Consider the following 13211-nt stretch of genomic DNA (forward strand, 5'->3'; position numbering starts at 1 on the left):
CATCCCACCCTCCTTTTAAACAGCGGCATTTCTTTTTAATTCAATGAGTAGTCTAATTTGTCTTGAAATGGATTTGGGTTGTCTTGCTCTCTTTATTATTTTTTTATGTATAATATTAATGTCTATTATTTTGAAACAGCAGGATTTAAAATTATAAAATGTACGTGTGTAATTGAAATAAATAAATGATTTAAACTTGACAGTACAATCTCTATATTAAAATGCAGTAACTCCATTGAAAATAATATGACGTGAAGTCGATCAGTCAAGATTTACTTTAGTTAGTTTTTTTATGCATAAATTGTCACAAACAAGATACAAAGCTTTCAGAATTTCCAGTATTTTCCAAGAATACCAAATTTCTTGTGTAAATGCTCATACAAACGAACAAACTGTTTGTATCCAGCTTGATAAATAAGGCCCATTATGTATACAATTAGATGTCTGCTGGCTGTCAGTAATATACTTCCTTATTAAAAATGAACATAATTACATCTCAGATATTATGACCACAAGCGGAATGCCGCCAAAAAGGAGCAGAAAACAGTTGAGGCAGCAGAGAAGGTAAAAAGAGAACAACACAATACTTCTAAATTAAATATTGAATTACTGAATATGTGAGGGGAACATATTAATTACTGTTGGATGTTTTATTTCACTCAAGGCCTTTAAGTCTGCTGAGAAAAAGACCAAGCAAACCCTTAAAGAAGTCCAGACAGTGACAACAATTCAGAAAGCCAGAAAAGTCTTCTGGTGAGACAAAAAAAAGTTTTTTTTAAGGGTAATAGATACATTTCATATATCCTAAAATTTCTGAATACTTTGTTTATTGCCAGGTTTGAAAAGTTCCTGTGGTTCATTAGCTCAGAGAACTACCTTATCATCGCTGGACGGGACCAGCAGCAGAATGAGATGATAGTTAAACGTTACCTGCGACCAGGTACAAGAGTGTAGATTAGATTTAGTTTGTTTGTTTTTAATGTATAGATGCCCTTATTTCCCTCAAGTTTCAATGAAAAATGTCTTTTCTTAGGGGACATCTACATCCATGCTGATCTTCATGGAGCCACAAGCTGCGTCATCAAGAATCCGTCCGGTACAAGGATTTTAGTAATTTTTTAACATTAAAATTATTTTAAGATTCAGTGGTTTGATGAGGAGCATTATTAGACATAAGCTGCATAAGATTTATAAGGAATAAAATATGACAGGGCATGCTGTTATAGGAAAATAACAACAGGGTGGTTTGATGTGGCCCAACACCAAGCAGAGGGCTGCAACCCAAAGTTGCTTAGTTTCCAATAACAGCATGTCTTATCGTGTTTTATTCCTCTTATGCAACCCAAATCTGCCAACGATTGCAATTATTTTATTTATTAAATGACATACATAATTACTTACATTGAATACTTTTAACCATTTATAGTTACACTATATGGCCAAAGGTATATGGACACCTGACCATCATAACATGTTAAATAATTATTTTTTTAAAAGATCTATTAATTAGTACGCATTGACTATGTGGAAACTCTGTCATACAAGTTCCTATGAATTAGCTGTTAATATAGAAACAATAACTTACAGTGGCATTAAAAATAATAATAATAATAATTTGCCCCCTTCCTGATTTCAATTTTTTTGGTAATTGTTGCATTTAATTGTTTAAGATATTCAAACAAACTTCTATATAAGAAGACAAAGGCTTCCTGAGTAAACACAGAATACAGTGATAAATTTATGAATTCATTAATTGAAGGAAAAAAGTGTGTGAAATGAAATTGCCCCTTAGTTTCTCAATCAAACAGTTACCCAAAATGAATCGACAACTGTGTTAAATTAGACTAGTCAAACCCAGGCTTGATTACTGCTAGCCCTGTTGAATTTCATTATTGCTTAAATCAGTGGTTCCCAACCTGGGGGGCGCCAGAATTCACAGGGAGGGTGCGTGATCTCATTTGATTTGGGGGGGGGGGGGTGTTCAGCTTTTCTTAGATACAAGATGGGGGGCTCGAAGGAAAAAAGTTTGGAAACCATTGACTTAAATAGTTTTCCCATTGAAAATAATACTTTTCAATGGGATGGGTGCACTTGTTTTTGGGAGCACAAAAGCTTTGTCTGTGGCCTGATGGTGGGTACGGCTCGAAGATCATCTTCAACATCAAGAAGTGATCTGTATTTATTTCTGACTTCCGGTGCGCGCCTGGTTGCCACGAGTGAGTTCTTTGAGTTCTCAGATTCTTTATTATCTGTGTCACTGGTTTCTCGACTGGCTGGGTAGCCTTCTGCTTGATTAACTGGGTGGTGTTAAGATAGTTGAGTTATGGCTAATGGCACAGTGGTAGTAAATTACGTGCTGTACGTCGTATATGATCATGCATTGGAGCTGTCCCCTTATTACGATACTGCTCAGTCTTGCACTCGTCCTTAGCGCGGAAATCTTGGAAACTAACTGAACTTCCACACTCGTCTAGATCCTGCAACATACCAGCTTTGTGTTGAGCTCGGAATCCGCCGTTGCCCGTGTTACATTCATTGGTCAGCCCGGAAAATCCCTGTCGTCTGCCGTTCGTCTCCCACTGCAATTCCTATCATTTGGACAAATAGACTGCTCTATGCTTGTTCTTCATCCTAGCGACGTCTAAACTCTTCGAAGAACTTGATCACTATTACTCCAGATAAACACTGCAACACACAATGTCCTGATGTCCCCTATCAAAGCTATGCCTTGTTAAACTGTCGTTCCTTGACAAACAAAGCATCATTTCTCAATGAACTAATTATTGATAAGTGTCTTGATATGCTTTTCTTGATTGGAACCTGGCAAAAACCGCATGACTACCTACAACTAACCCTACTTATTCCCAGTGGATATAAATATATATTGCAAAAAGAGTTGTGTTGATTGAGCTGTTACTTCATCCTGTTACTTCTTTTGAATATCTAGCCTTTAAGATTGTAAGTCATACATCTCTTGCTGTGATACTAATCTATCATCCTCCAAAGCCCACCTCGCAATTAATTTTTTTATTATTTTTTAATTTTAAAAAATTGTATTTATTTATTTTTTACTCAGAACTAACTTACTGTACTTACCCTAGCCTTGGCTGCTTCGACTCATGTTCTCTTTATTGGTGACTTTAATATTCATGTTGATACAGATGCCAATAAGCTCCTGTCTGTTTTTGTTTGCTTTAACCTTGCAGAACATGTGAACTATCCTACCCACAAACATGGTCATACACTTAATTTAATCTGCACTTCTAACCTCAGTAATGTTTGTACGTCTGACTCATGGTTAGCTATATCTGACCATTAATTAATTGAGTTTAGTTTCAGCATACCACATATAAGAAAACTAAGTTATCGTATCGTAACCTTAATGCTATTGACCCTGTTTCTTTCTATGCTTCTGTTTGTGCATCTACTCTAACTGATTCACTGAACCTTACCTGTCCTTATGAGATCCTCTCACAGTCTAATTCTACTATCTCAGGTGCACTTGAAGACCAAGCCCCTATTAAAACCAGGCTGGTACCATCCACCCACTCCTCCCTATGGTTCACCCCAGAACTCCGTGCCGTGAAATCAAAATGTCGTTGTCTAGAATGACTATACAGAAAAACAGGCCTCACCGTGCACTCCATGTATTCATGAAATAAAACAGTGACTAAAAAATAACCTTCTCAATTCAGTGCTCAAAAAACTGAAATAATGATTTTTGGCGCTCAAGCTCACAGACAAAATATTGAAATAAGCCTTTTGAAGAAGAAATCCATCAGCAAAACTGTCTTTTTTTCACCTCAGACAAATTGCCAGACTGCATATCATTCTTAGAATGAAGGATGCTGAGTCACTGGTTCATGCATTCATAACATCATGACTTGATTACTGCAATTGTCTGTTTTTTGGCCTCCCATCTAAGTTGATTACCAAATTACAATACAATCAAATCTCTGCAGTATGCGTATCCATACAAAACGCTTAGAAAATATTACTCCCACGTTGGCGGGTTTGCACTGGTTGCCTATCTCCTTTTACATTAAATTCAAAATTCTGCTCCTCACCTTCAAAGCCTTAAATGGTCTAGAACCCCAATACCTTTGTGATTTACTGCACATTTACACACCAACACGCTCCCTTCGTTCATCAAACCTAGGACTTCTCCGTGTCCCTAAATTCCATGTCTATACTGGTGGTGGCCGATCCTTCAGTGTAGCTGCCCCTAAATTATGGAACTCTCTTCCCTCAAAATCTCCGGAACATATTCTCCATTTCGTTGGTTAAATCACAGTTAAAGTCCTTTCTCTTTTCTCAACATTACCTCTCTACTTTGGATGCCTGACTTTCTGGATTTCTTATTTTTTTATTTGTCTGTATGTCCAATTGTTGTTTGTACCTGATTGTAAAGTGTCCTTTAAAGCTATAGAATTCGCAGAAATATGTAGATCCAAATGGAATCAGTACATCCATTGCCACATTGGATAACTCTCTGTATTCTTCTGCTACTGCAATCCAGAATTCAGGCAGTGTTGAATTGGAAAATAAAGTTTTTAATGTTCGATCACTTCACAGCCCTAGCAAAGCATCTTCCACATTTGTTGGGAGATGAGTCCTAGATTCAGTGAATGGTTGCCGTATCCAATCATACAGTTCTGGTTGTGTCTCTTTTGGGAAAATACATATGGAATTATTCCAAAAGTCTGCGGTGATTACCAGTGATGTGTACTTTCAGGTTGTTGAGACTCAGTCCACTCTCCTCCAGATATTCCTCCAGTTCAGGAAACATCTCCACATTACCTTGTTCAACTTCTTATTGCAAATGATGGCTAGCAGTCTGCTGTTTACTGGAGTAGATTAAATGTGATTTACTATTTTAATTGCACACTTTAACACTGTTAAGCTCAGGATCAAGTACTTTGTTAGCAAGAGACTTGTGATATATGGTGCAGTGTGTAAATTTTACATGAGGAGCTACTTCTAAAACCTTTGCCTTGAATCCCTTGTTTTTACCTACCATTGCACGTGCACCATTAGTACATACACCAACATAATTATCACATGAAAGTCCCATCTCTTATTTTGGTGTCTTGCTTGGTGAAAATGTCACTGCCTGTACAAATTCCCTCTAGCACTGAGCAGAAGAGCATATCCTCGTGCAGTTTTCCATCATGTGTATCTGATGAATGCCAGCAGCTGAGAAGTATTAGACACATTGATAGGTTTGTCGACCTGTAATGCATATTTCTTTCCATTTTTCCTTTCAATTGACTCTTAATGTATTTTGCCATATCCTGTATACAGCGAGCTATCGTGTCATTTGACAACGGGACAGTCATAAGCTCACTTGCTATTTTCTCACCATGCATGCCCTGAGACATAGCCACAGCAGCAGGATTTATTAGGGTTTCATCAGTTGTGTGTGGCTTTTTGGACTGCTCTATCGAGTATGCCACCTCATAAGATACCTCCAGAGCATTAGCAGAAATTTTGTTTTATTTTGCGATTTTTGACACTGTAATTCCTTCTCCTTTCGGCAAAAAAAAGTCTATAGGTTTTTCAACACAAGTAGGATGCGTTGTCTCCAGATGTCTTTGCATTTTTCCAGGCTTCATACTTTCATGGGCAAGCACTTCTAAACGGATTACACATTGGGCATGGTGTATGTCGTTGACAGTAAGCAAGTGAAACCAATCTTCTTTATATTTCTGTTTCTTACATTGGCCAGATATGGTCTTACTCTTATGTTTAGTAGAGGTACACGGTTCAGGTGACTCAAGCAGCAATATTTCAATAAATAATGAAAATATTTATTGTAATCTGAAAGTTTATTTTTCAAATGGTCTTGCAACCCCTGAAATCATTTTGTGAACCCTGGAGGGGTCACAACCCCAAGCTTGAGAACCACTGATGTAACTCTTAATGGCAGCAGTAGAATGAATTAAGAGTTATATAGAAACAATCTGTCTCCAAGTTACGGAGAAATGCATCCAAACTAATTGGGAGGCACTTCATCATGCAGCAAGACAATGACCTAAAAAGCACTGCCAACACAAGAAAGGACTTCGTCAGCGGGAAAAAGTGGAAGGTTTTATACAGTCAATCACCAGATCTTAACCCAGTTGAGCATGCATTTCAGGAGGAGACGGAATGGACCCCTAAAAAAAACTACATACATAAAAAAAACTGAAGAAAAAAAAAACAGCAGGAAATCTCTGGAAAAGCAACACTAAATTAAAATGCAACAGTTTGGTGATGTCAGTGGGTCCCCATCTTGATTCACTTATTGCAAGCAAGGGATATGCAACCAAATATGTATTATTTACTTTAATATAATTTGACTATCTGTTCCTATACTTTTGGGTGGTCTACCACCAAAGGTGCCATGTTTTAAGTTGTTTAACATATCTAAATGTAAATATCAGGAAATGAAAGCTGAAATTCTTATCTATCGTCTCATATTTATCTTTTGATCTCAAACCCAAATGTTTTCAATGTATAGGGAAAACAATAGGATTGGCCTTGCTGTTCCAATACTTTCAGAGGGGACTGTATACATACATACATACATACATACACACTCCGATCAGCCGTGACATTTAAACCACTGACCGGTGAAGTGATAACATTGATTATCTTGGTGCAGTGGCATCTATCAAAGGATGGGATATATTAGGCAGCAAGTGAATAGTCAGTTTGCAAAGTTGACATGTTGGAAGCAGGTAAAATGGGCAAGCGTAAGAATTTGAACGACTGTGACAAGGGCCAGATTGTGATTGCTAGACGACTGGGTCGTCTAGCATCTCCAAAACGGCAGGCATTATAGTTTTACTCAATTGTGGTTGTTCTCTGAACATAAGAATTTCGCTTGCCTTTTATACTTTACTTAGAAACTATGTAAACTGTGATGTGACAATAAATCTGACATCAGAAATAAATTTTTAGTAGACACATTTGCTTTCTGACATTACAGTTTCTAACTTTCTGACATTACAGTTTCTATTACTTTCTAAGACATTACAGTAATTAGCTTTTTCTATGTGAGAAATTATAGTTTTCTGATTTTAATAATGCATTTTCTCTATACATTAAATTAATTAGTAGAATTCATCTGGTTGCTATATTTTTAAACATTTTTTAATATTTTTAACATTTCAACGTACATTGACTACACTGTTTTGGAACACTAACAAGTTATAACTTCCAATTTAAGGTGAGCTTGTTCCCCCACGCACACTAACAGAGGCTGGAACAATGTCTGTGTGCTACAGTGCTGCTTGGGATGCCAAAGTGATCACGAGTGCTTGGTGGGTCCATCATAACCAGGTGAGCTGGGGCAGGCTTTTAATGCTAATACAGAATTGTATATAAACTTGGTATTGAAATTTGATCTGACTGTGTTGTTCATGTGTTGCTTGCTGCAGGTGTCCAAAACTGCACCAACAGGAGAGTACTTAACAACAGGAAGTTTTATGATTAGAGGTAAAACTTTGGTGGCATTCAGACCTTGTATTAACATAAAATTTGAGTGAACAAGTGGATAGCCATTTGCAACTGGTGTTCTCATGTTTCACCAGTAACCACTTGTGGACAGCTTTTCTTAGGCTCATTTGCAATTATTTTGCGTGTCTTTTAATATTGTCAATGATACACTGGGATGCCTTAGTGTTACATTGCATATGGTATGTGGCCATATGCCACCTCCAAAAAAGTTGTTTGAGTGATTGTCTCAAAGATGACCCTTTTCACACACAGTACTGTGCAGTCATGGTCAGATCACATACCATGTATGTTTCAATACCATGTATGAATGGTTCATATAGCAAGCCACATCTGATTTATCTCTTATCTCTATTTCTCTATTTTTAAATACTTCTATAATCAATTATTATAAATTATACTAGAATAATTAATTATTATAAAGTATGCTAGAATTTATATGCCTTTATGCTGTTTTTTTTTAATATATATAAATTATTGTTCTTGTCTAAATATTCTGGGGAAAAAATTTATAGAAAAACGATCTGTGAAGTCAAATGTTTATTCTTTTAAAATACACTAATATCTTTCTTGTTCAAATCAGACACAGCAAAAAAATGTAGCTGCCTGTATGATTAGTCGTAGATACAATCAGTACTGCTTTTGGCCTCTTTTTTTCTTTTGGTCTACAACACAGACTCAAGTGTTTCAAGGTTGTGTAAACACAAATAGTGTTTACCCTTAGAGTTAATTAGTTAGTAACTGTCTTTCCAATTTCTCTTAGGGAAGAAGAATTTCTTACCCCCTTCATATCTTATTATGGGCTTTGGTTTTCTCTTTAAAGTAAGTATGTGGTCACTGCTGACACTGCCATGCTATAATGTTATACAAGCAACAGTGCTGTTGTACTGAATCAGTATGGCTTCATTCTGCCCAAGGCATGATGTTGCAGGTAATCACAGCTGTGCTTGTATATTTACTGTATATATATATATATATATATATATATATATATATATATATATATATATATATATATATATATATTCACTGTAACAGCATGATTGTGTGATATAGCTTTTATACAATAGTACTATAAACAAAAACAATACTATTGACTAAGTGACATTTCAAATATGGCCAAATATTTTGTATATTTTTGCTCCATCAATTAAAATAGTTCCCAGACTATCTAGATAGTCTTGTGTGTTGCCAGGCAACATGCAGACTGACTGACTGCCCGTAGTAAGTGTAGTAATGGTTTCTATGTAATGAACTATTGCTAGAATTGGATGTACCAGTGCCATTGTTCTGAAAAATTTAGACACTCTTGGAACATGGATTGTACAATGAAATTAGTGGACCAGAAATAACTGTATATAAATAGCTATATATAGTAAGCTTGTCCAGTTCATTTTGAGCCTTTAAAAATGGAGGGACTATGTAAAAATAGCTGTAATTCCTAAATGCAACATTTTTTGTTAAACCCCTTGATCCTAAACCCCCCTGATCCTGATGGTTCATTTCAAATCCAATGTGGTGGTGTACAGAATAACAAACATTATGTCACTGTCCAAATACTTATGGACCTGACTGTATCATTTCATATAGTTTGTTAACAAATAGAATAAACCACTGACACACAAATAAAATGAGAAAAAATAGTTGCTTAAATATTCACTGTATGTTTTTGGTTACAGTATTAGTGTTACAGGTACAGTGTCATTGGTTAGTCTATTGATAAATACAGTCCCCTCCAAAAGTTGTACTGTAATGGCCAGTTCTTTTGTTTTTGCTATATACCGAAGACAGGTTTTGAGATCAAAAGATGAATATGAGACAATAGATCAGAATTTCAGCTTTTCTAATATTTACATCTAGAAGTGTTAAACGACTTGGAACATTGCACCTTTTGTTTGAACCCTCCTATTTTACAAGTGATCTAAATTTTGGAACATGTGACTGACATGTTTCTTGTTGCCCAGGTGTGCCCTGTTAGATTGATTGTTTAAACAATTACAGTAATAGCTCTAAATGTTTATTCTTGGTTTGTACCCTGGATTTTGCCTGTGAAGACTGCATTTGTTGTTAAAAAGGATAAACCTACATGAAGACCATATAACTGTCTATGGGAGAAAAGAAAACCATTTTGAAGCAAAGAAAATACAGGAAATCAATCAGAGCCATTGCACAAGCATTGGTCATAGCCAATATAACATTTGGAATGTCCTGAAAAATAAATAAACCACTGGTGTACTAACAGCCATACATGGAACAGGTCACAGAAGGAAAACAACAGCAGATGATAGAGTCTTTATTGATCACATATACATATGTACAGTGAAATTCTTTTCTTCGCATACCCCAGCTTGTTGGGAAGTTGGGGTCAGAGTGCAGGGTCAGCCATGATACAGCACCCCTGGAGCAGAGAGGGTTAAGGGCCTTGCTCAAGGGCCCAACAGTGGCAGCTTGGCAGTGCTGGGGCTTGAACCCCCGACCTTCCGATCAGTAACCCAGAGCCTTAACCACCAAGCCACCACAGCTGATGATAGAAACATTGTGAGAGCTCTGAAGAAAAACCCAAAAACAACAGTCAGTAACATCACCAACAGCCTCCACAGGGCAGCGGTGAAGGTATCACAATCCACCATTTGAAGAAGACTTTGAGAGCAGAAATATAGAGGCCATACCAGAAGATTCACTCATCAGCAATAAGAATCAGAAAGCCAGATTGGAATTTGCGAAGAAATACATTAAAGTTCTGGAACAAAGATTAACCTCTACCAGAGAGATGGAAAGGCCAAAGAGTAGAGAAAGGAAGGACCTGCTCATGATCCAAAACACAGAATCTCAAGCTTGGACTTGTATGGCTGCTTCTGGAAAGAGCTCACTAATCTTTATTGATGATGTAACTCATAATAGTAGCAGCAGGATGTATTCAGAAGTCTACAGAAGCATTTTGTCTGCCAATTTACAGAGAAAATCATACAGTCTAATTGGGAGGAACTTCACATCTAGATGTAAATATCAGGAAACAAAAGCTGAAATCCTAAATCCTACATCCTGAAATTCTGATCATTCATCTTTTAATCTTAAACCCAGATGTCTTCAGTGTGTAGGAAAAAGAATTGGCCTTGCCATGTTAATACTTTTGGAGGGGGCTATACAGCAATAGATGTGTCAATTAATAGGCCTCCATCTACAAAAGTTAATTGTTTGAAGGAAATTGGCATAATGGACTATGGATAAATGCACTGTTTAAGCCAGTTGGTTCAGAGACATCTGTTGTGCTTGTAGGTGGATGAGCAGTGTGTGTTTAGACACCGGGGAGAGAGGAAGGTTAAAACTCTGGAGGAGGAAGTGGAAGACATGAGCTCTAGTACTGCAGAGCTTTTAGAGGAGGGAGAGGAGCTGTTTGGTATTTGTATATACACAAACAGAAACATACACACCAGAGCATGTGAGCGAAGTGGAGTGGTATGACACTCCACTCAATATTCCGCTCCACTCCAACGCTCACAATGTTTGAATTCCATAACCTTAGACCTACTGCTTTTTTCGCAGTTTCTCAAACCAGTATATCACAAAGTGCATTCTGGGTCGAGCAAGTGGAGTGGTGTCTTAAGAAAGGCACTCTCCACTCTGGTGGAATTATCAGCGCTCCACAATCTCACATGCTCTAATACACATGCACACACACAGACGGGCATATTCAAACCACTTACTGTATCTAAAATAAGTTTTTTAAAAAAGCTATTTTTTACAAAAAAAAAGCATATTCTGTATAATTTGTATTTGATCTTTGACATCATATTTTTTGTTATCAATGTTGTTATTATTTATTTATATGTTAATTCACTATAATTTATATTGAATATGCCTCATTTTGAATGTTTGACTGATTTGAACTGAGAGCTTATTAACATTTTCACATTGCTTCAGTTTGTTAACCCAGTTATACACCATGTTCCTCCCAGGAGAAGACAGTGCAAATGAAGGAGAGGCTGAGGGAGAAGACATGTCAGAGGAGGATGGCAGAATGGAAGTAGATGAAGATGTGCTACAAAGAGTGGAAGAAGAAGAGAACACTGAAGCTAATGAGGAGCAGGCAAGTGAAATCCAGCTTGAGACACTGAAGCAGGAGGAGGAGGTGTGTGAACAGAAAGGAGCAAAGGGGATTGATGAAGAGGTTAAGAGTGAGGAGGAGAGTACTGACCTCAGTTTTCCAGACACCACAATCCTGCTAACGCACCTTCAGTCCAACAGGTAATACTAATCAGTAACTTACTTACATGCACATTTATTTATTTGGCAAAATGTTTTTAATCATTTTCTAGAAAGTGACACAGTTAAGACGGACACAATATAGCCTGGGACAGTCTGTTTACCGATGGCTTGTTCATGACCTTCAACATGATTAAAGAAATATACAGCATACCGATCACTGTTACTTTTAGTACATATAGCTCAAAGAAATTATTTAAATAAAAATAAACATTAGAAACTTCCATAATCATACTCCACACCTCTACTCAAAATTGCTTTAAATCCTGGAACATGACATCACAAATTTATAAGCTCATAACATCTAAAGACACCACAATATCACTTCCAGTTAATAAATGGACTGCAGATAGTCAGGTCCACAAGTATTTGGACAGTGACACAATTATCTTAATTTTGCCACTGTACACCACCACAATGGATTTGAAATGAACCAATCAAGATGTGTTTGAAGTGTAGACTTTCAGCTTTAATTCAAGGGATTTAACAACCATTTTTTGCAGACTCCTTCCATTTTCACAGGCTCAAAAGTAATTGGACAATTGACTGATAAGCAGTTTAATGGCCAGATGTGTTTCCTCATTATTTCCTGAAAAATTGAGGAGAAAAAAGGTCTGGAGTTGATTTCAAGTGTTTAATGTGCAACAATTTGGCCACATCAGAGTGGCCAAATCAACAATTTGGTACATTTCTTAAAAAGCTCAGCAAAAAAACTTAACTTAGCTCAACTTAAAAAGTTGCTTAAAAAAGCTCAGCAACACCAAAAGGTGTGGAAGATCACGGAAGACAACTAAAGTAGATAAATGCAGAATATTTTCCTTGTTGAAGAACAACCCCTTTACAACATGTAGCTGAGTTAACAACACTCTGGAGGAGGCATGCAAATATTTGTCAAAGTCTGTAATCAGGAGACACCTTCATGAATGTAAATACAGATGGTTTTTCCTCAAGATGCAAACCACTGGTAACACTCAAGGAAAAAAAGGCCAGATTAGATCAATATTTTTGATCACTTGGGAAAAAAATAAGCGGGTTCAAGCAAAAGGTGTCATGTTCTAGGTTGTTTAACACATCTAGATATAAATATGAAGAAACTGAAGCTGAAATAGTAATCAATTGTCTCATATTCATCTCATATACACCCAAATGTCTTCCGAAAACAATAGCATTGGCTTTGCTGTTCCAGTGCTTTCAGCGGGACTGTATGCTGATTTACAAAAACTGTAAAAATTTTGGATTGTGTGACAGCATTGAAGCATTACCCATGGCAAGAAAATATGGCATTCATCTGTATGGACAAAAGAGAAGCCCATTCAGATGCGCTATATAGCATAAACCAATGCATCAGCAGCACAACTCTCCCCATCTGAAGATGCTTTCAAGCAGCTTGTTTTGAGGGCAGTGTATCTGACATCAGTGTGGCATTATAGCCACCTTCCAAAGGCACT

The 13211-nt window shown here is 36.9% G+C and overlaps 1 protein-coding gene across 3 annotated transcripts in view; it reads left to right on the forward strand.

Annotated features, from left to right (window-relative positions):
• The window catches only part of LOC128613144 (ribosome quality control complex subunit NEMF), a 41847-nt gene that overhangs the window by 20462 nt on the left and 8174 nt on the right, over positions 1-13211 (forward strand). For all 3 annotated transcript variants that reach the window (XM_053633739.1, XM_053633740.1, XM_053633741.1), the window contains 9 exons: positions 501-564; positions 665-753; positions 837-940; positions 1034-1096; positions 7214-7326; positions 7425-7482; positions 8264-8322; positions 10777-10897; positions 11457-11745. In XM_053633739.1, the coding sequence (XP_053489714.1) occupies positions 501-564; positions 665-753; positions 837-940; positions 1034-1096; positions 7214-7326; positions 7425-7482; positions 8264-8322; positions 10777-10897; positions 11457-11745 (960 nt within the window). The remainder of the gene's footprint in view (positions 1-500; positions 565-664; positions 754-836; positions 941-1033; positions 1097-7213; positions 7327-7424; positions 7483-8263; positions 8323-10776; positions 10898-11456; positions 11746-13211) is intronic.

The sequence above is a fragment of the Ictalurus furcatus genome, chromosome 9, assembly GCF_023375685.1.
Source record: "Ictalurus furcatus strain D&B chromosome 9, Billie_1.0, whole genome shotgun sequence".
In the NCBI taxonomy this organism is placed as follows: Eukaryota; Metazoa; Chordata; class Actinopteri; order Siluriformes; family Ictaluridae; genus Ictalurus; species Ictalurus furcatus.